This window comes from Pseudopodoces humilis, chromosome 5 (assembly GCF_049639895.1).
Source record: "Pseudopodoces humilis isolate 2021_Gansu_Grassland_sample_001 chromosome 5, ASM4963989v1, whole genome shotgun sequence".
In the NCBI taxonomy this organism is placed as follows: Eukaryota; Metazoa; Chordata; class Aves; order Passeriformes; family Paridae; genus Pseudopodoces; species Pseudopodoces humilis.
In genome coordinates, this window is record NC_142204.1 from 68,852,358 (window position 1) to 68,879,849 (window position 27,492).

At 49.9% G+C, this 27,492-nt stretch overlaps 1 protein-coding gene across 3 annotated transcripts in view; it reads right to left on the reverse strand.

Annotated features, from left to right (window-relative positions):
• The window catches only part of GATA3 (GATA binding protein 3), a 28,938-nt gene extending 2,445 nt beyond the window's left edge, over positions 1-26,493 (reverse strand). Inside the window, exons 1-5 of one of the 3 annotated variants that reach the window (XM_005526064.3) lie at positions 17,888-18,088; positions 16,643-17,240; positions 13,563-14,099; positions 10,508-10,650; positions 4,972-5,097 (exon numbers count right to left, since the gene is read on the reverse strand). In XM_005526064.3, coding sequence (XP_005526121.1) covers positions 4,972-5,097; positions 10,508-10,650; positions 13,563-14,099; positions 16,643-16,883 — 1,047 coding nt within the window. In that variant the 5' untranslated portion in view covers positions 16,884-17,240; positions 17,888-18,088. Of the gene's footprint in view, positions 1-4,971; positions 5,098-10,507; positions 10,654-13,562; positions 14,100-16,642; positions 17,241-17,887; positions 18,089-26,351 lie in introns of those variants that run through there. The other 2 variants (XM_088055718.1, XM_005526063.3) reach the window with 2 other exon arrangements.
• Between the last annotated feature and the right edge of the window lie 999 nt (positions 26,494-27,492).

Genomic DNA, 27,492 nt, shown 5'->3' on the forward strand with positions numbered 1-27,492 from the left:
TCTCTTCCAATTCAGAATATTCCATGATTTTGTGATTCTATACTGCATAGAGAGCCAGCATCACAACACGCACCAGTACAGGTGACATGAAACTCCCACAAACCACACTTGGGAAGGGATTTATGCCTCCAATGTCCCTAAACAACCTTAAAAATCTGGGCTTGAGAATGTAAATGGATCTTGCTCAGGCTCCTCTGCAGGATGTCACCTATAGCAGAAGGCAGCAAATCACCCCAGGCTGAACCATTTTTTGTAATAAATGTGAGCATGTGATGGTGCTGATGGACTTTCTACAAAAGGGAGAAAAAAACGTATCCACTTCCCACCAGGATCTAATGTGAAGGACAACGAAAAGATGCCCCTGCAAGAGTGCTGAGCAGCTCTTTGTCCATAAGACCTTAAATCAGCACGAGGAGCAAAGCATTCCCTTCTTCCAGATTACAGAAAAGTTTCACTTGTTGCTCCTCAGCCTTTTCCTTTTCACAGTATGACAATCAGTCCTGGACTTCTCTTCCCAGGGAGGCCAGGATAAAATAGTTCCCTGTTACATACAAAGATGGAATTATGGGGAGAGGGAGAACCAGGCTCATCTCTCTTTTAGTCATCCCAGAGTCTGTCATCCCAGTTTGAATTTGTGACTCCAGACTCCTTTTACCAGCAGTGACAAGAGCCTTCACCTCACCTAAAAATGGGTGAATAAAAGGCTGATTCCTCTGCCTTTGGATAAAGAGAGCTAGAGAGAGAGTAGCCCTGCTTGCTACCAGCTAAAGGTAGGAAGGAAGAATCTGCCCATGGGCAGCCCAACAACAGCCCCACGGCAGCAATGAGCAAAATTTAAAATGTTGAGGGTTCCAAACACAACATAACCTGCTTCCCTGGCTTTCTGTCCTCCCTGAGGGAATGAGGATGCACACACCAGGATGGCCCTTTGCTCCAGATAAATGATTGGGATTGGAAAGCTTTGCCTGGCCTGTTTCAAGTTTTTAACAGGGATGTTCTGTCCATGTTCAAAGCCGGGAAGAAGTCCCACGTGAGCCCCACCAGGCAGCAACATTAGACAAGGCCAGGAAGTGTCAATCCCTGATGAATCCAGCTCAGATTTGGGGAGGCACACACAGCTCCACCAGCTCCAAATGAGGATCTGTATCACGACACAAAGGTTCAGGGGCAGCCAGAACCAATTTCCAGTTGAAGCAGCAGAGTTTCAAGCCTGGGAGCTGGTTGTGCCAAAGTGACATAAGGCTGGTGGTGGGACTGGGGCTGTGCTGGGTCTTGGAACAAGCATAGGGTCCTGACCCTTGCTTGGTGTCATGTCCCACAGGACAGTGAACACTTCCCCAAAGCAACATCTCTCATGTTTCACACAATCTCTAAGATCAGGATGGCCCAGGCTATGATTTGATGTGAAACACAAGGATGCGAACACCAGCTCCATGTCAGGATGGTGACAAAGCCAAGGCCAGCCCCACAGCTGGGATCAGAGCTGTTGGCTGGCCACATCATCCCAGTGCTTGGTCTCACACTCCAAGCAGGTAACTAACCCAAGAGCCAAACAGATAAGGATTTAGATAAATGTCAGGAACCAGCACAGTCAAAGCAGCAAGCTGGAAATTTTTTCCAGTGACTTCAAAGACCAGTCACAGCAGGGTTAAAGTGGTCCCCAAAACATCAAAGCCAAGGACCCATCTCTGTTTCTGGGGTAGAGAAATTAAAAACCCGGAGGGAAGACCTTCTCCGTGAAAATTCATTCTGATAAAAATGACAAACACATGCTAAATTAAAATTAAACCAGCCCAACTCATGTATATGAAATTCATTAATTTCAGATGGAGCCAATTAATTATGGGCAGGAATTATGCTCTTTGTTTTATCGTATGCAAAATACTGAGTGCTCTGCTCTCAGGACACATAGGGCTGCTTTTAAGGTATTGTGAAAGGGGCCTTTTCTGATGAGTTTTACCAAAAATAATGGCAAATCACTCACTTCTATGGGCCTAGGATAGCCTGCTGTGCACCTCCAGCAAGGTACACTCCCATCTATCCCTGAAGTGTGCGAAGGCTCATCCCACTTCTAAGGACTAAAATAACAAGGATGAGAACCTCATATTGAACAGATCAAATCCAGGGGATAGTCTTAACCATTATAGGTCTGATCTTGCTCTGACTGAAGACAATGGGATTTTGCCATTGGCCTCAATAAGGTCCTGTCACTGAAGTGGATTTATCCTTCAGACATAGTCATTACAATGTTGGGTTAATCTTCCAGGCTGGCTGTATCTTAGAAAGCACTCTGGGATGCCACGGGATGAAAGGCACCGTATCAATGTGAAATATTAGTCATTGTTAATACTGGTGTTAATGGAGCAGGCTCTTGTTGAAGTCAGTGGGAGGAATGCAAACAGCTTCACTAAACGCACCCCAAGACTATTATGATTATTGCTTATATCCTACTGACAAATGGGTTTGCTTAAGCTGTGGGAATCAACAGTAAAACAAACTGATATAGCTCCATGAAAAAATTAACACCCTGGAAAAAAAATTAGCCTTTTCACTGCAATCATTCCCAGTGTGGACACAAAATCTTGGTAAGTTTCAACTGCAGATCAATCCATTAAAATATCCTAATGGTGTTAAGGTCCCAGAAAATTTCATTAAACCCTAAGAAAAGAAAAAATGGGGAGGGAGGGTGGATAAAACAGCAGACAGGAATTTGCTACAGCTAGCTTGAAACAGGGTTAAGTCAACTTCCAAGCATCCAAAGACCTTCCACTGGCACTGGCACAACATCTATGCTGACAGCTGCTTGGGAGGAACATGCTACAATCAGCCTCTCTATTTCTGACCCCTCTCCTGATGGAAATCAGGAGATAATACAGACACTGGGAGCAGGACCTCACTTCTCACCACAGTCATACTTTAATAAATACTTTAGTAAATGTAAATACTTTACTAAATACTTAAAGAAAATTTAAAAAAAAAAAAAAGGATCTACCTACTCATATCTGGATTTTAGTATCCTTGTCTGGTTAGGTTTGCTGCACATAGGAGCTCAGTCCTCTGGGGGTTTCATTTAAGCAGGATCCATTAATGGTGTTGCTCATAAGGCAAGATACTACTTGACTTTGGTAAGTAGCTGTGCTGAGCTTTTAAGCAGCTGTTGGTGTTTTTAATGAATATGAAAATGGTTCCAATGTGCTCAAGGCCTGCCCCATGTCACAGATTTCACAGCTGGATCGCAGTTTCCCTAAACAGTGGATCTAGAGGTCAATTCAGGCCAACAAGGTTTGCAGCATTAGTGCAAAAAAGAAAAGGATGTGCTCTTGCAGGCACATTTCTGGAGAACCTCAGCACTCAGACACCACTCTGAACACTTCAGGAGGAGATTTCTCCAGTCAGATGTCTACAATGGAAGTAGACACATCATAACTCATCATCCTACCATCTTTTGCAGTCATGGGGAGGAACTACATTGCCTTCAAGGGTAGAAGTCGTCCCATTGAAACACAGGCATCAACTGGGAAGAGCCTATTTTCTTCAAAGGGTGTTGCTGGCTGCAGGAGGAGCAGCTCCTTAGAGGTCTCCCAAACTACACTATTTAAGTCCTACCACTGGTGGTTACAAGGCCAAAATGGAAAAAGAGCACAAGCACAGAACCCCTCCTCAGTGAAGCTGGCTGACCTTGAACCCTTCTTGCCAAGGAAATAGCAAACAGAATATTTTGTCATGATATTCTGAGAGTTTTCACTCCGGGTCCCACCCGTTTGTTTGCTGTGATCACACTGAGAGTTTGATGACAAGCTTTACTTGCTACATGAAACTCAGGCATACTGAGGCACCTGCCCACTAAAGGGTAAACATATTTTCCTTTTTTTCCAAGAGAGATGCCTTCCATGAAACAGGTGAAAAATTAGCCGGGTTGTTTGCTGAGGTTTTTTCTACTTAATCCAAACTTGTTTACTCATCCTAAGAAACCAAGTAGTTTGAAATAACAAATGGAAGGGACTGAGATACCACAAGGGTTGGATGCCCCATGAAACCCGATATGTCTTCAATGTGTTTGCATGGGTGGACACAAGGGCAAAACACAGCCCCAGATTTCCAAGCCAAACACAAAGCAATCAACCACCAGTGGGAAATTAAAAAAATCAAAGCAGAGAAATTGCAAGTCTTTTCCTTCTTTTGACATAATAATTATTCTAATGCCACATGTGGAATGAGAGGAACAGGAGTAGCATTAAGTCTTCTTTATTAGCAGTATTATTCAGTAGAACACTTTTCAGGTCCCTTTAGCTCTTTCCCTGGGGCACATATCCCTGGTTCCTGCAAGCTGGCTTTGCATGGAGATATTAGATTAAATCTGCCAGCCATTTCATTTCAGTTCTCCTTCCTTTCCATGACAGATGCTTTAAAATTCACATCACAGGTTGAGTAGACTCTGCAACCCGCTAACTAAATCAAGTCCTTTTTTGGTTTGGGACTCGTTTGCATCAACCAGCACAAACACAGGGCATAAATAAATCATCTTTAGGGACAGGACAAAGGCAGCAACAAACCCAAGAATGATCTAAATAGTTTCTGGCATGTCTTTCTTTTTTTCTAGAGTTTGTATTTGCTGGAAGAACCAAGCTACACATAGTAGAGATATCGGCTTGCAGGACAGCATGTTGTCTTTTCCAGCACTGAGCCCAGTCAGGAGCAGATAATGTCTCAGTGTTGACCCACCCCTCCTTTCTTGGCTCAGGCATGGAAAAGCTCTAACATTACCCATGGACAGTCTGATTTTATACCTCCCCAAGAAGGATAGGCTACGTTTGAAAGGCTGACGACTCATCGCTCAAACCCCAAGATCCCCAAAGGGATAACAGAGGCCTTGGCACCACCCGAGACTGGAAGCCCTCAAGTTAAGGAAGAGTTTGGATCATTGAGCACTGAAGCTGAGACCCCGTTATTGAGTATTACAGTCACACTTACATTGTGCAGCTTGTAGTAAAGCCCACAGGCATTACAGACGGGATCGCCGTTGGCATTTCTCCTCCACAGGGTGGTAGTGGTGGTCTGACAGTTTGCACAGGACGTGCCCGCCCTCCTGGCTGCAGACTGTGGGAAGGAGGGAAAGAAGAGAAGGAGAGGAAGAGAAAAACACCGGTGTTTAAAAAAAAAAAAAAAAACGCAATCAGCAAAATTTCTGAGAAAGAAAACATCAACCCTGCAAGACTGACGCACATCAGCAGAGGCCTCCAGAAACTGACTTGTGAGAACAAATAACAATTGTGAAAAAAAATCCCCAAGGTGCTTTAATCCCAAATTATATGTGAACTGAATCAGGTGCCAAAGGGCATCCTAAAAGTAAGTGCTAAACCTCTGATAGAACTCATCAAAATTAGCAGCGCTTGCACAGCCCATTCCAGAGGGGAAAATGTTATTTAAATGCCAACATGTCTTTCCATCTTAATTCTCCCAGACCCCCCAGGGGTCTAATTCTGCAGTCAGGGCCTGAGCTGACAATTGCTGGAGTCAAGGGCGTGAGTCACTCTGGCTCTGGCGAGCGCTGGGTGAGACCCGGGTGGGCAGCTGCTCGCCGGGCCCGACCGCAAGCGCAGCCCGGTCCCGTAAACTCAGCTCATCTTCAAAGAAGACAGGCTCCAGATCGGAAATAACACTGTGGCAAAGAGCAAGAATCCCAACTTTTTAATTACACCCTTTTCTCAGCCCAAACCTTCATGTTTATTTAAGGATTGGTAAGAAGCCTGAAAGAAGAATTTACCATTTCATAAAGGGGTAGGAACAAGAAAAAAATCTACGTGTCAAAGTGTATACGGAAGCTTTTTTGTTAGCTGTGATAATGACTTAGCAAAGTCAAATTTAGTAAAGTTGCTCCTCTTTCACATGCATAAATTCGTACATATCATTTAAAAACTGTAACTTTAGCAAACAAATCGTCCTTCTGCCACTGAAGGAGGAACAGGAGTTTTCAAACTGCTGTGTGAGCGTGTATGCGTGTTTGTGTGTGTGCAAATGCCTACAGCTCCTAAAAAAAAAAAAAAAAGACCTTTAGATCCCCATCCTATCTCTTCTTCATCAATATGACACGGTCCCAGGGCTCTGATTTCATCCCGATGCGTTGCTTTCAATGGGACTGCTCATGTGCTTAAAGTTAAAACATGTGCTTAAGCGATTTGCCAGATCATAGCAATGCTTGGCACCTTGCAGAACTGAGCCTTTAATGCTCTCTTTTGTGCTCTTACTGTTTCAAATTTACCCCTCACCCCACACAGCCGCACACTGTAGCACATCCAACATTTGAAAAAAAAAAAAAAAAGAAAAAGAAAATACCGCATCTTTGGATACCGTACAACAAACCCAAAATGCAAACATGGACACTGGCACAGCCTTAGCATTAATACCAACTCCTGTTAGGTCATGTTGCAATTTTAATCATAATTGAATGTGGCGTAGGTGGAGAGAGGACGAGTTGGTTTTGCTTTAGATAGAGGAGGATTTTTTTTTTCTTTTAATTAGACAAAAAGGACTATCTAAAAAATAAATAAGACAATGCCCATGTGAATGGTGCTAGGAAGCATCACAGAGTGGCTGATCCCACATCAGGTGTCTCTCTCAGGCTGGCCATAGGGACAGTTCCATTTTGCCTTGACCATAAACCAAGCCAGTCCCAAGGAGGCCTTTAGCTGACTTCTCTGTGCTGGTGACAAGCAGGAGCTGCGGACAGCTTATGGGACTAGGAAAAATCCCAGGGCCAGCAGAGAAGATGAAGCACCCCACCATGAAGAGAAGAGCTCCGAACTGATGCACACACATCTCCTGACCATGCCATGAACACAAACTGGGCTCCCTTCAACACCACCAGGATAATAAAACAATGAATGTGCTCCAAATGCAGCATAGAGACAACAGCTTGCAAAGCCAGGTTCTCAATAAAGCGCTGGAGAAGAGTCTGCAGGTCTCTGCCCCCGAACTCCTGACACTCGGCACACATGGCTCGGAGGGGAATGAGGCTGGATTGAGTCTCTTGGTGGCAGCTTTGCCCTTATCAGACCCAAAAATCAAGCCTAAGGAAATTTCTAAAAACCAGTGATATTTGACTCAGCCCACATAGGGGAAACATCCCCTTTGAAGATATTTGGGGTTTCTACACAGTGCTCGCCGTAATTTCTCTTACTGCAAGCGCATTCAAAAGACACGCCTGGTCACCACCGCGCTGCCTTCAAACAAACCCTGACATTAAATAAGCAAATAAATCACAACATCTACTGTATTCTCTAAAACCATTTCCAACTACTGTGTTTCACTTACAAAAATTCAGCATCATTAGCTGAGTATTTTAAGTTCTTTTGGTCCCAGGCTGTACCTTTTATGCTGTACCAACTTCTACCAGAGACACCGGCAGTGGGCAGGAAACAATGAATAATAACGCTATTGTAAAGCTCCCAGCAATGGCATCCACTGACGCTAATCACCAGCTCGGGCCAGGCCATGTCAGTAATGGGATGACTAATTAGCTGCCCCATATCATCTGTAGGACCAAAGCCCATGGCACAGCTGCCAATGAGCAAAGGCACAACTTCACAAGCCCTGTATCAGTGATGAGAAGGTGAAATTCAGGAGGTTAGAGGAACCAAGTACTAATAAAGATGTTTAATTAAGGGCCATTTTCAGTGTCTGCATTTACCCACAAAGCTCCAAGCATCATTTTCCTAAAATAAGATTGCATGTGCATGGGCCTGCTGAGAAATTGGCTATAATTCTTCCAACGAGATTGGCTTGACATGGAAACCGAGAGCTCTGCAACCTTTGTGGGCAGGAAATGGGAGAAAAACTAAAGGAAGGTTTTATTTTAGCAGTGATGGGGCTGCCACTGACTGTAACAAGGACAAGAATGACCCCAGGAGGGCTGAAGACTTTTTAGGCAGTGACAGTGTGGTACCACCTGCCTCTTTGTGATCCCCCTGCCAACATCTCCAGGTCTTCCACCTTCGCCCTTGAGATGAAGCAGAGCTGTCTGAGCCCCCTCAGCCGGAAAATCTTTATCCCTGTCACCTAAAGGACACCCTCACAAAGACAACCACTGAATTTAACAAGGCTTGGGCTGGCTTCTCAGCATCTAAAAATTTCTTTGTCTCCTCTCTCCCACCCATCAAATCCTATCATTATTTTCAGTGCAGCTGTGATCAGAGCTTATGAAACCAGCCCAAGCTCAGGCAGGAAACATGTGGCAGAGGGAAGGAGCTGGATCCCCACCCTGAGCCTCCATCCACAGCCTTGCCTGCCTTCGCAACAGGAGAGATCCAGTCAAGCCACAGCCACACGCACGTCCACATCCAGGACAAAAAACGCAAATGCAGGCCCAGCTCCGGTACCTTCTGACTAACTTTTTTCAGAGGTTAGCAAGGGAAATAAATATAGGTGCAAACATCATTAAGGATGTTTCTCTTTCTTTTTCCCAGGCAGAGCTGGAGATGGGGGGTGGGGGGGGAAGTAGAAAAATCAAATTTCACATTTAGCAAAGGCCGCATTTAAAGAAGGGGAACTTTTTGTAACTTTAACTAAAATGCCCAAAGATTGGAGCGATAATGCAAGACAAGGTCTCTCTTTACTTCTTTTCTTTCTTCCTCTTTTTTTTTTTTTTTTCCCCCAAGAATGACCTTTTACTATGTATTTATTTATATAGTTGATTTTACATGTGCCGGGCTCAGGGTGACTCGGGACATTCTTTCGTGGTTCCATCAGACACTTTTTTGAAAGCTCTCCCCCTCTTTCCAGCCGCTTTCCTATTCTGCCTCCCCCTCTGCTTGTTTGGATACGCTCAAGCTCCTGTGTGTTTGGACTGGGGAAACGGAGCTGTTGTTTAGGAGTTATCTCCAGGGCTCAGATATCCGGCAGCTTTTTCCTAGGAAGTTAACTTTACACATAAAGAGAGAACGAGGAAAAAAAAATAAAGAAAACGAGGGCTGTGTGTTTAAGACAGAAGGGCCAGGGGGGAGGAGGAGAAGAGAACAAGAGAGCTGCACAAAAAAATCAAAATTCCAGTTTGTATTTCCCTCCCTAGAAAGCTTTTCCTTTTTTCTAACAAGGCTATGAAAGATGAGAGAGACAAATATTTTCCTATACGGAAAAAGCTCGTATAGGAGGGCATGAAGAGGTTTCACACACAGGCAGTTTGGCAGGGTAGAGGAGTAAACCCACATCTTCCCCAAAACTCACATAGCCAGTCAGAGTTATTGCTGATGCCCCTCACAGCGTAGCCCTTCCTGGGAATGCACCCTGCAAATGCTTCCAGGAGCCAAAGGGAATAAAGCTGATACCATTTTATGGGTGTCTCACAGGTGAGGAAGCTGATCCGACCTAAGAGCTGTCGGACACAGCTGTGAGCACCTTCAAGGGGAGCAGGAATGAACCAGCCATGTCCTGCCTGTGGGGTCTGGCCATGCTGGGCACAAGCCTCACAAAACTGGCCACATCCATCCATCAGCTCAGAAATTCCACAGAGAGGCGAGAGCCACTTTTCCTTCATATTTTGAGCAGCCCCCAGGAGCCCTTCCACATCTTTAATCCTGACAAAACCAAACGTGCCTCAATCCGAAACATTCAATAACTTCCCAAGCAGGGACCATAATTTTTTTCCCCCAGTTGATATATTTTTTTCCCCTTGTGGTCTGTCTGATTATTTGCCAAATACACTTCAACACATTTATTAGCCATGCCCACAGCTTCCAGACCTTTTTGTGGCTTCCAGGGAAATGCATGAACAGATCGCTGGGGATGCTGTAATGTATTGCCTGTGCCTAGAACCGTCACCAGTCTTGTAACTATTATCTCAAACATTTACCCACACATTTCGTCTTCCTCCAACTTCTGCAGCCTGGGCACACGCTTGGCTTTGCACACTCACCCTTTTCTGCCTTGTGTCCTTGTGACACAACTTGAGACCCAAATGGCACAGACATAAATGACCACACCAGGTACCAGCGGCACCAGGAGATGATGGTTCCAGCTCTTTGCAGGACCAAAGTCTGTCTGACACCCCAGTGACACCTGACATCCAGTTTGGGTCCCTGCTCCATGACACCACCAGCCAAGGGGGATAGAGATACATTAATAAGGGGAGGGCAGAAGTTTGGAGAGCCCAGGAGAAATCCTGTGTTCCTGATAATCTTCTTTGGCCACCAGAAAGTTATTATCCTGCCCTTAGGCCCTGGAACGTGTCACTGTCCTCAGGTCACCATCCAGAAGCATCATGTGGAGTGGAAAACTCAGTTCTGGTTTGCAAGAAGCCCTGGATCTTGATTTTTAAACCTATTTTTCAGTTTGCAAGAGGACCAGACAACTGAGGCCCACAGCAGCTGGGACCATCTCTCCATGTATCCCTCCCTTCCAGCCCACTGACACAGTGGGATCAGTGGGAGCTGGCTGAGGCTCCCTGTCCATCCCAAGTCGCAGATAGGAAGCAAAAGTTGCAGAAGAAGAAAGAATAAAACAGAAGGAGACTCACCAGTCTTCTCTTGGGCTTGATCAGGGGCCGGTTCTGCCCGTTCATTTTGTGGTAGAGTCCACAGGCGTTACACAAATAGTGCCCAGTGCCGTCTCTTCTCCACAGAGGGGTTGAGGTAGCCCCACAATTTACACACTCCCTGCCTTCTGGAAACAAGAGAGCACATGGTTCACTTAGGGAAAGCAGAGATAAAAGGGGCTGGGGAAAGCCCCCCCTTCCCAAAAAAACCCCACAACCTCCCCAGAGACCCAGCCATGCCAGACCCCTCCCCAAACCCAAGGTTTCCAAGCGAGGGTCCAAATCCATGACTGAACGATGTCTCTGACACAGTCTGGTGGGTTCTGATCCTGTTCCCCCTCCCCAGCACCGCTCCACAGGCAGCATCAGGCCTGTGTCCCAGCAGAAGGGAAGAAGGATTGTGACAATGACAACCCAAATGCCATGGTGGTTCAAGGGGTTCCTCAGAGAAGCCCTCACTCCTCCCACAGGTCCCTCCTTTGGGGCAGTGGGGGGGCTGACAACTTCCCCTCACCTTTGGATTAAGGGCTTCTACAACTCTGGAGAGCCCATGGTTCCATAGGCACCAGAAAAACCTTGGCAGGCTTTGCAAGAAGCCTCCAGCCCTCTACACTCAAAATAATGGATACAGAACTTAAGTCCATGACCCCCTTTCTGATGTTTATGAGGACCCCAGTGTCACTCCTTGAGCCCTCTTCCAGCTCCCAGGGGCATTCATGAGCCTGGAGGGTTCTTCCTCTGGCCTCAGGTCAAACCACATCAAGGACCCCCAAAATAATCACAGATAACCCCCAAAATATCTCCCCAGCTCCAGACAATACATAACAACTCCATTGATTAATTTGAAATTAAGCTTCCACCACCCAAAACTTTCATAAACCCGTCTGGTTTCCCCACCACACCTGCAGCCTGCTGATCCATCCTGGCTATCTGGGATTGCAAACAGCCCCAAGCCTGCCTCGTAAGTTCTTTCCCTCCTTCTTCTCCTTCTTTTTGGGCACCTCTTTATCCTCTCCCTGGCAATTGCAGGGGGAGACCTCCCCCAGCCCACCAGTTCCCAGCTTGGAGGAGGGAACTAGGAGGGCACAGACCCTGCCTCTCTGCTACTTTCGGAGGTTTGAGGGATTCTATGTTGAGTCTTTGGTTTACTGGGGGAAGTTTTTTTGTACCTAACGTCACTGGTGACCCACCTGAGAGCAGTGGCAGACCTCAGCAGGGCAGAGCAGAGCCAGCTCAGCACAGAGCCGGCTCCCCGCTGCCCCAGCCCGTGCTGCCTTCGAGCAAGAAGCATCCGTGTCTTAACCACAAACGGCAACCGTTTTTCCAGAGCCTCTGCACTGAACCCCTCTTCTCTCACACCCCCCCAACAACTACAACAACAAAATACATTTGCAGCCGTTTCTCCCTCTCTTATCCTGAAAAATCACACCCTTCCTCCTTTTTCTCCAGCTCTAACCTTCTTGGTCTGAGAACCCCTAGCTTGCTAAGATCAACTTTTAAAGGGGGGAAAAAAAGAGAGAGAGAGAAAGAAAAAAAAAAAAAATAGGTGTTGCTGCTGGGGTTGGTTTATCACGAACCGCAGAAGTCTTTCTAGAAGGTAAAGTAACAGAAAGTGGCAAAAGGAAAACAAGAGGGGAGGGTGGAGGGGGGCCGAGACGGTTTGAAAATACCGCGCAGCCGGTGGGTGCCCCGGCGGGAGCTGCGGCTCGGAGGGCGCCGGGGTGGCCGGGGGATGCTCAGCACCGCCCGGGGCTACAATAAACCGGTCCCTACCCCGGACATAGCAGCCGGTCCGCACTGGGGCCAGGCGGGGAGCCGGTCCCGTTAATACCCAGGTCGTTTTGTTTCCCTCCGGTTAAACGGGGCAGCCGCTCCCGGGCTGTTTGAGTCTCTGTCCCTCTCTTTTGTTTCACCCCATCTCTCTCTCTCTCTCCTGCTTTCATGTACAAAACATACAGGTCTGGGTTTTTTTGTCACTCTAACCGCATCCGGACTCTATTAAAGTTCCTGGCGCTGGATAAACAATGCAACTGTCGCGTGCAGCAGTCTGAAAATAATTGGATTAGCTCAAACATATCAGCTAAATAGAGACAGTCCCTGCTCAGACAGACAGAGTAAATGTCACCCTGGAAAAACCCTGAAAACTGATCTCATTCATGCCAGGCAACCCCGCAGCAGCCTCCTCGGAAAAAAAAAAAAAAAATAGAGAGAAGAAAAAATAAAAGGGGGGAAAAGAGTTTTGACTAATCGTCCTTTCCTTTGCACACAAACACACTCCCCTCGGCTCACTCCCACCCTCCGCGCACACAAACGTCCAAGGCCGGTGTGTTCAGCCGTCGGGAGCCGGAGCCGCGCAGCCCCTCGCAGCCCATTCCGGGTGCGCACAGAGCTGGGACCCTCCAGCTCCCCCGGGAAAGGCGGCCAGGGCGACACTTCTGGGGACTTTCATTGTGGGTGATCCAAAGCCCCTGGCACAGAGCTGGCTGGGGCTGGGGGCTGCGTAGGCGAACTCTCCACACCGCCCCGGGGAAAACCCTCCCCGCATCCCCGGGCGCCGCATGGGAAGAGGCCCTGGGAAGAGCGAGGCGGAGGACGGGCGGGGGAAGTTGGCCGGGATTTAGCACCATTATTAAAATACAGAGAGATCACTAATGCTGCGGTTCCCTCGGTTTCGCTTCCTCCCCGGGCTCCGCAGCTGAGCGCACCGTGGGCGCTGGAGGGGCCGGGTCGCCCCCGGACTGGAGCCCCGCGGCGCCGGGTGGGTGGTTTGGGTTCCTGGGCCTGGCTCTATCCCCAGCCAGGGTTGTACGAGGGGGAATTTGGTTATAAACCTAGCAGAGCGAACTGTGGGGAAGGTGAAGTGTCGTGTGTGTCCCCCACGAGGGCTTCAGCCCCTGTTGCTCATCACACGGATGCTTGAGCACATGTCTGTGCGTGCAGGGGGAGTGAGGGGTCAGCCCCATCCCTTTGCCCTCCACTTTTCCCCCCAACAGCTTCCTCTCCCGAACAACGGGGATGAAGAAGCCAAAAGCCCTACCTGTGCTTGACCGTGCTTTCGGTCGCGATTTACACCCAAACCCGGTTGGCGATCCTCCTAAGAGGCTACTGGGGGGAAAAAGTCCAGAGCCATATTCTGGGACATACGGAGGGTAGGTAGTGATGGGGTGATGAGCGGAGGAGGTGGCTCCTCCTAAAGAGGCCATGCTGCTCCGAGAGTGAGAGGACTCCAGCTTCATGGTATCGGCCAGGGACACCTGGTATTTGATGCATTCCTTCTCGTCCTGCCGGGTGGAGCCGGTGGAGCCGGGGGTGGAGATGGACGGATCCGGGGACACATCTTTAGGAGGGGTCGGCGGGAAGGTGAAAAGGTGCGGGCTGGAGTGGCCGGCGGATAAAGTGGAAGAGGAGGCGGGTGGGTAGACGGAGAGGGGTCCCGGTGAGCTGTGATGGATGGAGGTCTTGGAGAACGGGCTGAGGTTCCAGGGGGAAGCGCTGTGATGGCTGCTCAGCGCCTTGCTCCCGTCCAGCCAGGGCAGCGAGCCGTGCAGCAGCGGGGGGCGGCACACCTGGCTCCCTGCTCGGAGAAAACACGGAGACACGTCGGTCACATCCCTCTCCCACCTTGGCAAAGTCCCCCGTGGGGGTCCCGGGACGTGCTACCCCCACCACCACCCCTTGCCCTTCCCAAAGAGCTCAGCATGCGGGGAAAGCAAGGAAAATTACATCTGATGAGAAACCCCGTCCTCTTTAAAAAATTAATTTTTAAAAGCTACAAGAGCACGGGGTGGCAGCTCTGGTCCTGTTGAGGAACGGGTTTTGGGGTCGGGACCCTCCAAGCAGGGTACCAGCCCTGTGACACGGGATTTTGCGAGCTCTGCTTCACTCTCTCCGTTTTCCAAGCAATCCCACGAAGACTTTGAAGCAAAGATCCTGCGTGAAATTGTCAAGTCCCGACTACAGAAACATTTTTATTTCCTAGCTGGAAAATTATTTCCCAAATAGAGCCGTGAGCTATAAAGCCTGTGAATTGACCTCCTGGTCAAACGAAGAACAGAAAATGCCCACAGACATGGTAATAACCTTTGCAACAAGGCTGATGAACTTTGCAAACCACTCAGTTTGTCTTTTCTTCTTCCATGAAACTGCACAGAAATGCTAGATAGCTTTTTCGCAATGGCATGGCACACACAGAGGGTACCAATTGCCTTAAAAAAAAAAACTCTCCATACCCTTTTTAGGATAAGAGACATTTCACTTGTCTTTTAAAATACAGACCTGGACTTTGTGGGGAAAAAAAAATCCACTAGATTTCCGTAGTCAAATCTTTTTCCCTTTGGTTATAAATGTTCCTAAGAGCTTGTGCCTAATATTTTAAATTCTTTTTGGCCCTTGCAAAACAAATAGAAAAATATATCCAAAGAATCAAATCTATCCAAATCAACAGCAACTTGAGCAAATGGCTGTAAGATGGAAAACACAATTATTCAACTGGAAGAGAGCAAGTTTGTGCCTTATAATAAAGCCCTGGAAAGTGTCTGGCACCTAGAGATCCCTAACTTCTGTAAGCATGTTGATATGTGTATAGAGATTGCTAAATATACAGAAGGAGAGATGCAAATACAGAAGTATAGAGCCACAGATAGTTATAGAGTGGACACATATGTTTGCATGGGAGCTCGTGTGTGTCTAGAAAAGATCCAAACGGGTTTTCACCATACCAGGCACTTGTGAACAACACTGAAAGTCGCTGCTCGAAAGGAAGGGAAGGTGGGTTATACGAATAGAAAGGGTCAAGATTCATTATCTTCCCCAGGAAGTAGCATAGTAAATAATATTCATGCTAGATCAGAGAGACCGCATTTCCACTTTCTGCTGATATATTGGGGGGAAAAAAAGAAATGAAAAGGGAAGAAAAGAAAGAAAGGACAAAGGCTGCTAATCCTTAAAAATAATGTTTGAAAGGGACTAATAGCAGAACAATGCAGTTACTGAGCGGAGCCTAACGTAGACTCACACTCAACAAGTTGCTGAGGGCTGGGAGCAGCCTCCTGAACCCACTCGGCTCCATCTCCACTCCGCTCATCCCATTTTCTCCATTATTTTGGGGTTATTTCCACTGCAAACATCGGGGATTTAGATTTTGCCATGACAGAGATCACTATCCAGCTTCACAAACCACCCTCTGTTCTTTTCCCTCCTTTTTTCATTTGTATTTTTTCCTTATTTTTTAAACCATCTAGGTAAACTCCAACTACAAATACTGAATCTCTCCACTTCTTCATAAAAGATGGCACCAAAGTACTCATCCCCCCGTGCACCTGGGCCCCATCGGCCCCAGGTATTTCACCTCCTTTCTAAGAGCTGTGACCCAGGAACAAGATTCACATTCTGGATCATTACTTTCCTGCAGGACCCTCAAGACAACACACCAGGTCTAATACCTAATTACACCACGGGCTATATTTTTTCAGTTTCTTTCTTATTTTAAACCCATGCCGTGATGCTGCCTTGGGTATGTGTGCAAAACTTTCGTCCCAAGCCTAACAAGCTCACCAAGTGCGAATTAAATAGCCCAAGCGTGAGGACAGCGGGGTCATTTTCACACCCCTGCTCTCTAGCTTGCTTTGCTTCCCCAGAGCAGCTTAATCGTGCAAAAACTAAACAAAGTACGAAAACACTAACTGTTAACCTAATTAAAGAGAGGGGGGAGAAACCAAAGTGAAAGAGAAGGGGGCAAGAGGAAGAAATCAAAAGGAAGTGAAAAAGAAAGAAATAGAAAGAAGGCGAGGAAGAGGGAGAGGGAAAGAAGAGGGAGCGGGAAGAGGGATGTCAGATAAAAAGAGAGGATGAAAGAGAAAAAGAAGAAGGAAGAAAGAAGGAAAGAAAAAAAAAAAAAAAAGAAAAAGAAAAGAAAGAAAGTGAAAGAAAGGAAGGAAGCCTGAATTTTTATTTATTTCCAATAAGCCAACCCCAAAATCCACCCGTGACGTAGTTTCCCTGCCGGCAGGAGAGGGTCTGCCCGGCAGCAGCGGGGGGCTCGGGGCAGCGCGGAGCCACCGGCAGCGGGGCAGGAGCGGGAGCGGCCCGTGGGAGCCGGGGCTCGGCGCGGACACTCACCGTGGTGGGCCGTGGGGTATCTCTGCACCGTGGCTCTCACGGAGTTGCCGTAATACGGCGGGACGGGGTTGCCTTGTCCGTCGATATTAAAAAGTACATCCACTTCCTCGGCGAGAGGATACTGCGTGGGGTCCATGTAGGTATGGCCAAGCGAGGGGTGATGCGAGTCCGGGTGCTGCCCATTGAGCACGGCCGGGTGGTGGTGGCTCACCCACCGCGGCTGGTCCGTGGACACCTCCATCTTCCGCGCTCGCTGCTCTCTCTGCCGCTGCTCTTCCTCCTCCTCCTCCTCAGCAAGGCGCGGAGGGCTCGAGATCGGAGCGAGAGACGCTGCCGGAGTTATGCAGGGCGGGGAAAAGTGCTCGGCGAGTTTGGGGATGTTTCTGGCTGGGGTTGGTTTAAAGTGGAGGGAGTAGGGGTTATGGTGATAAAAGATCGATTCCAGGAAAAAAAAAAAAAAAAAAAAAGGAAAAAAAATAAAATAAAAAGGGGGGGAAAAGGGAAAACAAAAAGAAAATCACGGGGGAAAAATTTCTCTACGAAGCGAGATCCCCTCGTTTCTTCCGCTCTGTTGCAGATGTTTCTCTTCTTTGATCACCTGTAACGAGAAAGAGGAAAGGGAAGGAGCAGAGAGAGAGAGAGAGAGGGAGAGGCAGGGAGAGAAACGTACTTGAGAAGTTCTGAACTTTAGCACCTGACTTTTTAGGCAGGAGAAAACCCATCCCATCCCTCGGCAGCCATCCCTGGGAAGCGCCTGCTCTGCCCTGGACCCACCTCTCCCAGCGCCTCTTTCTCTTTCGCTCTCTCCCGGCTCGGAGCGGAGCCCAGCAGCTCCCACCGCGCTCCTGCCGCCAGCTCTTACTTTTCCTTGGGTCTGGGTTTTTTTTACTTTTCTCTTTACTTTTTTTTTCCTTTTTTTTTTTTTGGTCGTCGCTGTTATTTATTTTTTTATTTGCTCCATTTGCACCTGAGAAGCTCCAGTGGCTTAAGCCGGTGAGAACTGTGTCATTCGCTGCAGCACAGCCCAGAGTCACTTTGATTGCTCATTAATTATTATGCAACCGAGAAAGGGGGGACAGGGGGAAAAGAGAAGGGAGGGAGAGGGGAGAAATCGAGGAGGGGGTAAAGCAGTGGGAGAAGAGAGTGGGGGTGAAAGGAAGGAGCGAGGAGAAAAGGAGGGTGGGGAGAGGGAGGCAAAAGAAAAATTTAAAAAGCGACAAGTTGCTAAAGAAATTCCGCACAAACCTTGGTGGAGAAGCAGTATGTGACCCAGGAGGGATGCAGCTGAAAGTGCTTGATCAGATCAGATTTTGCTCGCTCGCACTATGTTTTCCCTACTTTTTTTCCTCCCTCTCTCCCTTTTTTTTTTTTTCCCTTTCTTTTTTTTTTTTTTCTTTTTTTTTTTTTTTTTTTTTTTTTACAGGGAAGGCATTCTTTCAGAAAGGAGCAGGATGGCGCCAGCCGGCTCAGTGCTTACAGACAGCTGTGGCGAGACGCAACTTAAGGAGGTTCCAGTGTCATAAGCCCGGGGGAGGCGGAGCCTGAGGAGGGGACCGGCCGGGCGCTCCGGCCGCCCCCGCGCTGCCCCCGCGGGAACCCCCCGGCAACAAACTTCTCTTCATTTCCACACACGTACACCCGCCTTTTCCTTTTATATATTTTTGAAATTTTTTTTCTACTTTTTTTAAGGGGGAAATTGAGTTTTTCCCGCTGTCCCAGAAACTCTTGAGAGCCGCCAGCGAGGAGAGATGGTGCGTGCAGGGGATGGGTTGGCTCCTCCGGCGGACAGCCCGGGGATGCCAGCGGGTTCGGAGCCCCCGGGAGCAGGGATGGACCGGCAGGTGCAGGGCCGGGGGGCTCCCCCCTGGAATAAAGCTGCCTCCTCCAGCGGCACGGCTCAGAAAGGATTTAATTGATGTTATTTTTAAGGATACAAGCGCACGGCAAAGGCCAAGTTTGTACACTCGATTTTGGGGGGTTTAGGGGGCTTTTTCCCCCTTCCCGCCCCGCCGGGACCCGGGAGAGCCGCGCGGGGGCCGCGGGACGGCTCCGACCGGACCCCCGGGCGCCGCGCCCGGCCCCGCCCCCCTGCGGGCTCGGCCAATGGGCGGCCAGCAGGAACTGGGGCGCCGGCCCCGAGCGGCGCTGATTGGCTGCGAGCCCGGTCCTCGCCGTCCCCCGGCGGCGCTGATTGGCTGCGGGCCCGCGGCCGCGCCGGGCGCTGCGTTGAGCCAGGGCATCCCCTAGCGGCACCCCGGGGTCATCCCGGCGGGAACGGCACCGGGACAGGGGGGACAGCGAGGGGGGAAACGGGAGAACGACGGAGAGAGGGTGGGAAGAGAGAGACCAAAGGCTCGGAGAGAAAAGAACAGAAAAGAAAAGAAAAGAAAAGAAAAGAAAAGAAAAGAAAAGAAAAGAAAAGAAAAGAAAAGAAAAGAAAAGAAAAGAAAAGAAAAGAAAAGAAAAGAAAAGAAAAGAAAAGAAAAGAAAAGAAAAGAAAAGAAAAGAAAAGAAAAGAAAAGAAAAGAAAAGAAAAGAAAAGAAAAGAAAAGAAAAGAAAAGAAAAGAAAAGAAAAGAAAAGAAAAGAAAAGAAAAGAAAAGAAAAGAAAAGAAAAGAAAAGATTTTTTTAAAAAAAGCTCTAGAAGGAGTCACTCACTGGGTGCTCTGCACGCTGTCTCCGCACGCCGGCCAGAGCGCGTCAGCCCCGGTGCGGGAGGAAGCGGCTCTCCGGAGTACCGCGGGGAGTCTCGCTAAAACCCGAGGCTCCGAAGCTCCGGGGCCGGTGCCCCAGCCGGGGCCGCCTCCGGTCAGCGGGGCCGGGATGGGCTCAACCTGCGGCCGGGAGCCCGTTCCGCTCCTCGACAGCCGGCAGAGGCAAGCCTCCCGTCGGATGGATGGATGGATGGATGGATGGATGGATGGATGGATGGATGGATGGATGGATGGATGCTCCGAATCCTCGAGGGCGCCCGTTTTAAGCCCAGGTTTTAGGCCCCGGCGCAGCCCATCGCCGTTGGGCGTGGGGACAGACTTTTCACGCGTGAAAGATGCGCCGTGGGCATGCACATATATATGTGTATATATACATATATATATATATATATTTCAAAAGGAAGCCGACCAGGACAGGTATAAGAGCCGTGAACCCGCCACGCGGCAGGGTCAGTGCGGGGGAACCGCGGAAACGTGCCGGGTGGGGAGCGCCGAGGAGGGTGGGCGAGTCGGGAAGGGGGAGGCAGGTCGCCCTCGCCCAGAACTGTCCGGGAGACAGGGCTCGATGCTCCCCCGAGCTGTCCAGCCTCGCCGACGCCGCCCGGGCCGGTTCCCGGGGGCAACGGGAACCGGTCCCTGCAGCCCATTAAGGGAAGGGGAGAAGGGGGAGACAGGAGAGGGATGCTCATGGCCCTCCCCGAGCTCCGGCAAAACTCGCGTTTCCTCTCTCCCCTCAGAGGAGTCGCTTTGCCTGCAGGGTTTTTATTTTGCGGAGTGTTCCCTCCTTCCCATTCTCCAGGAATTGGGGTGCACTAGAAGTGGGAAAGGGAAGGGATAACGGCGCGATCGGTCCTGATGCACTTTCCGGCTCCCTCCGCACGGGAGGCCCCACGGCCGCCCCAGCACCAGGGTGGTCTCCTGCCCACCCCTCCTCCGGGAGAGGAGGACACTGAGGAGGGGAGCAACCTTCACAGCACAAACTTTCCTCTTCATCCCCCTCCCAGACTTTAAGCATTTTATGGATGTAAACGGGAAGTGTCTCCCCGGGATTTGCCTCTTCATCCCCGCTCCCCAAATTTCCTCACACCTCAAGCACATCCTGCGGGCCAGAGGGGTTCCCCACACTTGGGAAAAGTCACTTTGTGTCTTTTAACATTGTTGGGGGGAGCGGCCCTTAATGCGAGCTGAGATCTTTGGGCAGGTGAGCTGAGATTCCCACCCCCGCTCCCTCCGGCACTTACAGCCCTGAGACCTACAGCCGTGGGATCACAGGAGGGGAATTTCCATCCAAAGGTCACGAAATTGCTAAACCATTTTAAAACGTGCCTTTAGCCCTGTCCGAAGGTAGTGAGGAAACTGCTTTCCTTGAGCTGCTTGGAGGGCAGGGAATTATTAATGCAAAATAAAATAATAATTTAAGCATTTAATTGTATCTTAAATAATATATGAATATTATATAATTTTATAATTATTAATATAATAAAGTATAAATATAAAATCATTAAAATAAAATAAATAATAAATCAACGGCTACACCAAGTCCCATCGGTGGCAGGGGGGAAAAGAAATGGGAAGAGCCCTGAGGGCTCCATCCTGCCCCGACAGGGGTGGCACGGCGGGATCCTGTTCCCCGCCTGTCCTTCGCAGCCGCACCCCCGGAAAGCGGGAGGAGACCCGCTTTCAAATCTAGTTTGCTTAGGCTGTCCCTTTATTTTCAACTCGTCTCCCAAAGACTCGATCTTCCTATCCCCCTCCCAGCCGGGAGGAAGTCGTGGTGAGGAGGGCAAAACATCCCCGACCAAAAGAAAAAAAAAAAAAAAAAAGAGAAAAAGGAATATTTGAAAAAGAAAAAGAGCAAACCCATCATTTTTCCCGTCTCCTCGGATTATCCTGTGATCCCCGGGGGTTTTGAGAGGAGCGCTGGCCTTGACCGTCCTTTTCCCAGGCTGTGGCTGCAGATCCATCACTTCACCCGCCCCGGCAGCCCCCAGCAGGGTTTCCAGTGACAGCTCGGCGTTAATAGGAGCCCATTGTTGGAGCAATTAGCCCCAAGCTCGCCACCAGCCGCCAGATAAGGGTCGGGGGCTCGGGGGTTAATTCTGCCGGGGGGAGGAGGGGGCTGCGGGGAGCGGGGCTCCAGCATCCCTCCTAGCTAGGGGAGGGAGGGGGGCAATGGGGAAAACTCTGCCTCTAAAATGTTACAAGGAAATGCTTTGGACACTTCATTGTCATTTAGAGAGCTAAAAAGAGGGAAACTATGAAAGAAACAAAACAAAACAAAACAAAAAAATCCAGATAAAAATCAACAACAAAACCCCAAAGTTGGTGGGATGGGGCGGCCCCCCAGCCTACCGCTCCCCCAAAAATGACCAGTCAAAGGGCACTAAAACTGCCCCCCACACTATTTTTTTTTTTTTAGTCTCCCTCGGTTCTGCCTGTTAAGGTGGGTACAGGCAAGGTTGTTCTGGAGCCAGGACCCGGGGCCAGCCACTTCTCCGTCCTCGCTGGTGCCCACCGCCGCCACTGGCACCTCGGGGCGGGGACAGACAGCCTCCCCCTTCTCCCCCCTCTCCTTTAGCCCCCTTATAAACGACAATTGACTGAAAGAGGATTAAGTTACGTTTGTCGGGCTGGGCTTTTTTTTTTTTTTTTTTTTTTTTCTTTCCAGGGTACCAGAATAGTACAGGTAAAGCTGTACAAACAGCCGGGAGCGAGGAATCGGAGGGTTATGGAGAGGACACGGCCCAGGGCAGAGCTCCGAAGATTATTTTTTTTTTTTTTTATTTTTTTTTTGCCTGTGTACAGCAACTTGCTCTCTTGCCGAGACACCCGGGCTTGTGAGCCCGGTGCCACCTCCCCGGCTGGGACAGCCCCTCCCGGGGCACGGAGCCTGCCAGTCCCCGGGACAGCCCCGCCAGGACGGTACCGGGCCCTGGTCAGGCTGCTGAGATAATCTCGGGTTAAACAAAGGCGCAGAGAAGAGGGAATATTTTGTTTTCCTCTTTTTTTTCCTCCCTTCATGAATTAGGAAAGAATTACGATCCACTTCCTCAAGGCCACCCCCCCGCCTTTATCATTTAAAGGGTAATCAGCATCCCTCCAGCTAGGAGCTGGCAAATTAATAATAATAATAATAATAATAATAACAACAGTAAAGTCAAAGAGAAAGAGAGACTGGTATTTCTGCCTCTCCCCTTTCCCAACCCACATGAGCCTTCCGCTTCAAAACGAGCCACATGGGTGGTTTTTCCTTTTTTTCTTTCTCTCTCTCTCCCTTTTTTTTTTTTTTTTAACACACGTACATATTTCCGTTCTTTTCTAATAATTCAGTTATCTCCCCTTCGTGAAGATCGGGAGGAAACAAACACGCACACAAAGAAGTGCCGAGCCATGCAAATTCAAAGAGAGAACAAATCATCGGCTGATTACACCGGGTCCAATTTTTTCTCGCTTCGTGCACCACTACCCACCACAGACGCGCACACTTTTTTCTTTTTTTATTTTTTAAGCTCAAATGATGCTATTTGATGGAGGAGTGGGAAGAGAGGGGAAACCCCTACTCTGCCGTAGAAAAGAAATTCGAAGAATTAAAATTGGGAGGAGAGAAACTGGGACTTTTCTTTCCCTCCTCCCCGCCCTTCTTTGAAGCTGAGAGAAGGGCGACTGCCCCGGGACACTGCAAGAGTAAAAAAAAAAAAAAAAAAAGGAGAAAAAAAAAGTCTGAGAAAGATCAAAAACCGGCTCCGCAAGTCCCAGGGGCGACCTCTCCCCCCGACACATTCCCCAAAGTGCGCGGCAGAGGGGCGGACAGCAGGAGCCGGGCAAAGGGGAGAAGGGGAGAAGGGGAGAAGGGGAGAAGGGGAGAAGGGGAGAAGGGGAGAAGGGGAGAAGGGGAGAAGGGGAGAAGGGGAGAAGGGGAGAAGGGGAGAAGGGGAGAAGGGGAGAAGGGGAGAAGGGGAGAAGGGGAGAAGGGGAGAAGGGGAGAAGGGGAGGAGAAGGGGAGAAGGGGAGAAGGGGAGAAGGGGAGAAGGGGAGGGGGACTCGTGTCGCCCCCGCCGCCGGTGCCCCGTCCTGTTCCGGGGGCAGGATCCGGCCAGGACCCAGCTCCCTTCCCTCCCTCCTCCCCGACCTCTACAGACAGCCCCTCTTCAAGCTCAAGCCGGTAAGTCTCTTCTCTCCCTTTCCCTTCACCTTTTCCTTTCTTATACAGAGAAAGTGCGCTTTGGCAAGGGGCTTTCTTCTCCCTTTATTCCACCTCCCCATTTTAGCCCATTCTCGCCCCTCTCCATCTGCGGGAGAGCCTCCTGAGCCTGGAGAGGGTGTCCGGCACCGCTATCGCCGAGAGGAGCTGGGCAGCGCGCCCGAAAGTCTTCGACCCCACAAATTAAAAACTAAGAGAAGAAAAAGCCAGCAAATCGCCTGAACAGCCACTCCAAATTACGGCGAGGTTAAAGAAATACTCAATAGGGGGGAAAATTAAAAAAAAAAAAAAAAAAAAGGAGGGAGTCGAGAGTCGGGGTTTGTTTCGGGTTTCTCGATTTTGCTTTATCTCCCAGGAGCGTTTTGAGCGATAGATTCGAAGGCGGATTGAAGCATTTTGCGGGCTTTAAACCCGGCAAGAGCTGTTTTCCTCGCACCCCACGGGGAAGGTGAAGCCGCCGACGTGTTTAAGGATTCTTTTCGTATTTTTTTTTCTCTATTTTTTTTTTCTTTTTTCCCCGAAAGCAGAAATTACCCCGGGACTTAGATAAAGGAAAAAAAATCCACAAATCGCCCGGCGGCTGGCGTGAGAGGAGGGGGCAGAACTAACACCAGCTCCTCGGTGAGACGCAGGGGCACATCCCGACATCCCTGGATTAAAACCGGAGCGATTTACTCCGGCAAGCGCCCGACTGCTGTCAGTTTAAAATCGTCCTTGCACCCCCTGAACCCCCCAGAACAAACCCCCCGTGGCCACAGAGTCAGCGGCTGTAACCCCGCACGGCACGGCCACTCCGCAATTGTGGGGCTCGCGTTTACCGTCAAAAATTCAAACAGTACCGAGGGTGTCAGAATGCGCACGATTTCTTTTCGCCCAAAAGAGAGGGCTAGGGCACCCCAAATTGCCCTGAGGAGCACATACAGGCACCCCAAGGTGCTGTCCCGCCCCCGGCCAAGCACAAGGCGATGCCCTCCACATCCTGGGGGCCGAGAGCAGTCCCCAGCCGGGTGCTCCCCCTCCTCTGCATCCCACTCCCTACCTGCCCCTACAGGGAAAAACCTTCTCGTCTTATTTCCCCCCTTGAAATTAAAATGCTCGGCTCTGTAAAAAAAAAAAAAATAAATAAAAATTCACATCCCCGGGAGAAGGAAGCGCTTCGCCCCAGCCGGGAGCAAAATGCCGCGGCGGGGTGGGGGTAGACCTTCCCTCTCCCCTCCTTCCTTTCCGAGAGCCTGTTTCTCTTTTCCCGGGACCCTCTCTGTCCCCCTGTCTGTCCGGGGACTCGTCCCGGTGCAGCCGGGGAGGTGGGACCGGTGTCCGCCTCGTCGGAGCAGCAGCCCCTGCCCGCGGCACCGACAGGTCCCGGCTCCCCCGCTCCGCACCTGCGGCCCATAAATAATGGAGCAAACAAGCAGGGCCGGTGGTTATTAATTATCCGGTTTCATTAAAATCCGTCACCCCGAGCTCGCTGCCTGTGTACGGACACGTGAAGGTAAGGGGAGATAGATGGATGATGGATGATGGATGGATGGATGGACGGACAGACATAGATAGATAGATAGATAGATAGATAGATAGATAGATAGATAGATAGATAGATAGATAGATAGATAGATAGATAGATAGATAGATTTTATCCCCTTTCTGTATTCAAATCTCTCGATGACAAATAATGTGGATTTTTTTTGACAGCACAAGCCATTCCCATCTCTCCCTCACAAAATATCCTCCGCACGGTTTGGAGGGTGAAAAATTCTTCTACAAGGCGGGGAAGGAGGAGAGAGACTTAATGAAGGGATGACGGGAAGGAGAGGAAACTCTCCGCTCTCCCTTCGGCCCCCAGTCCTGCCAGAGCCCACGACGGCCCGGCCCGGCCCGCGGGACCCCCAGCGGGAGCAGGAGCGGCGGGGAAGGTGCGGGTCCGGCCCCGGAGCGGAGCCATCTCCCTCCTCATCCCAGCCTGTCTTAACCACACACCTCTGGGCTAGCTCTGCTCTGCGTTTCTAAGCTATGAAAAGGAGAAATATCTGCGGGAAATCTCCCCAAGCAGATACTGTTAGAAGCACAGTATTCTTGTAATGTATTATACACAGATATTTTTAACCTGAAGAGACAGAGTGCTACATATACAGACAGGTACATTTTATATTATACAGCACATATCAACCTAACAGAATCAAATCGAATCGGAATTATTCGTGGGAAGAGCACAGAACCGCAGCCATCGGCACATCCCTGCCCGCATGAATATCGCTGTACACAGAGTATGTGTGTCCGGATATACAATATAAAATACACAAAAATATATATATTTATATAAATATATATATATTTATATATACAAAAAGGTACGAAGCCAGGCACAGAAAGGCCCCGCGTGCCCCTCAGATATAAATCCATTCTTGTCCTGAGATTAAGATTTCTCATCCCAGCTATGTCACTGCCTTGTCCCATCTCGCAGCCCCAGCCTCACTCCTTTGCCCCCAACACCCACGGGTAAAACATCTTCGTCTCCCCAGCTTCCCAAAAATCTCCCCCTTACGGATCAGGGGGGCTTTCCCCAAGGTCACCGAGAAAACTCGACTCTCCCCTCCATCCACCCCAAGCAATAAAGGGGGATCGGGGCTGAGTTTCAAATCCTTTGAGCCGAGCTCTCCATCCTAATGCCCTCCACGTGGAGGAGTAAAAGGAGGATGAATTTAAAAAAAAAAAAAAAAAGAAAAAAGAAAAAATAAAAAAGGGGGGGGGGTGGGATGGGGGGGACACACGGAAAGACAAATCGGTGTTCACTGACCTGGGGAGATGCTTTTGATTTTGTCCGGTTCCGCTGGAGCGCTCAGAGCAGGAGTGCGGGAGGAGCGGAGCCGCTGCTGGCATGTCGCAAGCTCTCACCGAGGGGGAAAACCTGGGGGAGCCGCATCCTCCGAACGCCCACCCTTGCCCTCCTCCTCCTCCGGGCTGGGCTGAAGATCAGAGCTCTTCCGGGTTGGGAAAGGGCAGAGCAGGAGTGAGAGGAATATGATGGGCCATTTCTTTACACACCCATCGATGGGGCGGGGAGGTGGAGGTGGGGGGGACAGGGGCAGGGCCAGGGGGACGCGCCAGGTACGGCGGTGTGAGCGTGATGTAACCCGTCCCGGGAGCAGCTGGCAGCGCCGGGAGCCGGGAACGCCGGGAACAGAGAGGGGGAAAATGTAATTAAGCGTATGATCATACAAATAACGCCGGGGTTCGCTTCGCTGCATCGAAAGCTTTCGAGGAAAAGTGGTGACATTAGCGACAAGGGGCTGGTTCTTCTCCTCTGTACCCCCTTCTCCTCCCGGGGGGATTTTTAGTGACCCTATTCTGCCTTTTTTTATATATATTTTTATTTTGAATATGTATCTGTGTAAGGCTCCACGATACAGACAAAAAAAAAATAATAATAATAATAAAAAAAAGAATGGACACGCATCCCCTGGCGCTCCGAGAACGGGGAGGGACGAGGATTGTTCCCCTTGTCTCCCACTCCTCCTCGGGACGAGGAAGGCTCCCGGCCGCGGGCAGGAGCGCAGCACCTCTATAGGGAGACACGGATCGCAGGGGTCGGCCCCGGCCCTGGGGGTCCTGGGTGTCCCCCTCTGTCCCCTCAGACTCGCACGGGATTGAACCCGCTGCCGATGCGGGGCGAAAGGGACGGGCCGGGGGGGATCTGCAGCCCCTTGCCCGCCCCTCGGTCTCCTTTCCCCGGGAACACCTGGGGGTTTTCGAGGGCTGGAGGTGGAGGGAAGATAAACACCCCCCCTAAAGTGCTGCAGAAGCCAGGGAGCCGGGCTGTGGCCACGCCGCAGGCTCCAGAGGATGCCCCAGATCTTCCAACCAAGAGGAGATGGAGGAACCGAGGGGGGAAGGGGCGGAGGGCTCTGATTTTCCACATTTAACCCCCACTCATGTCA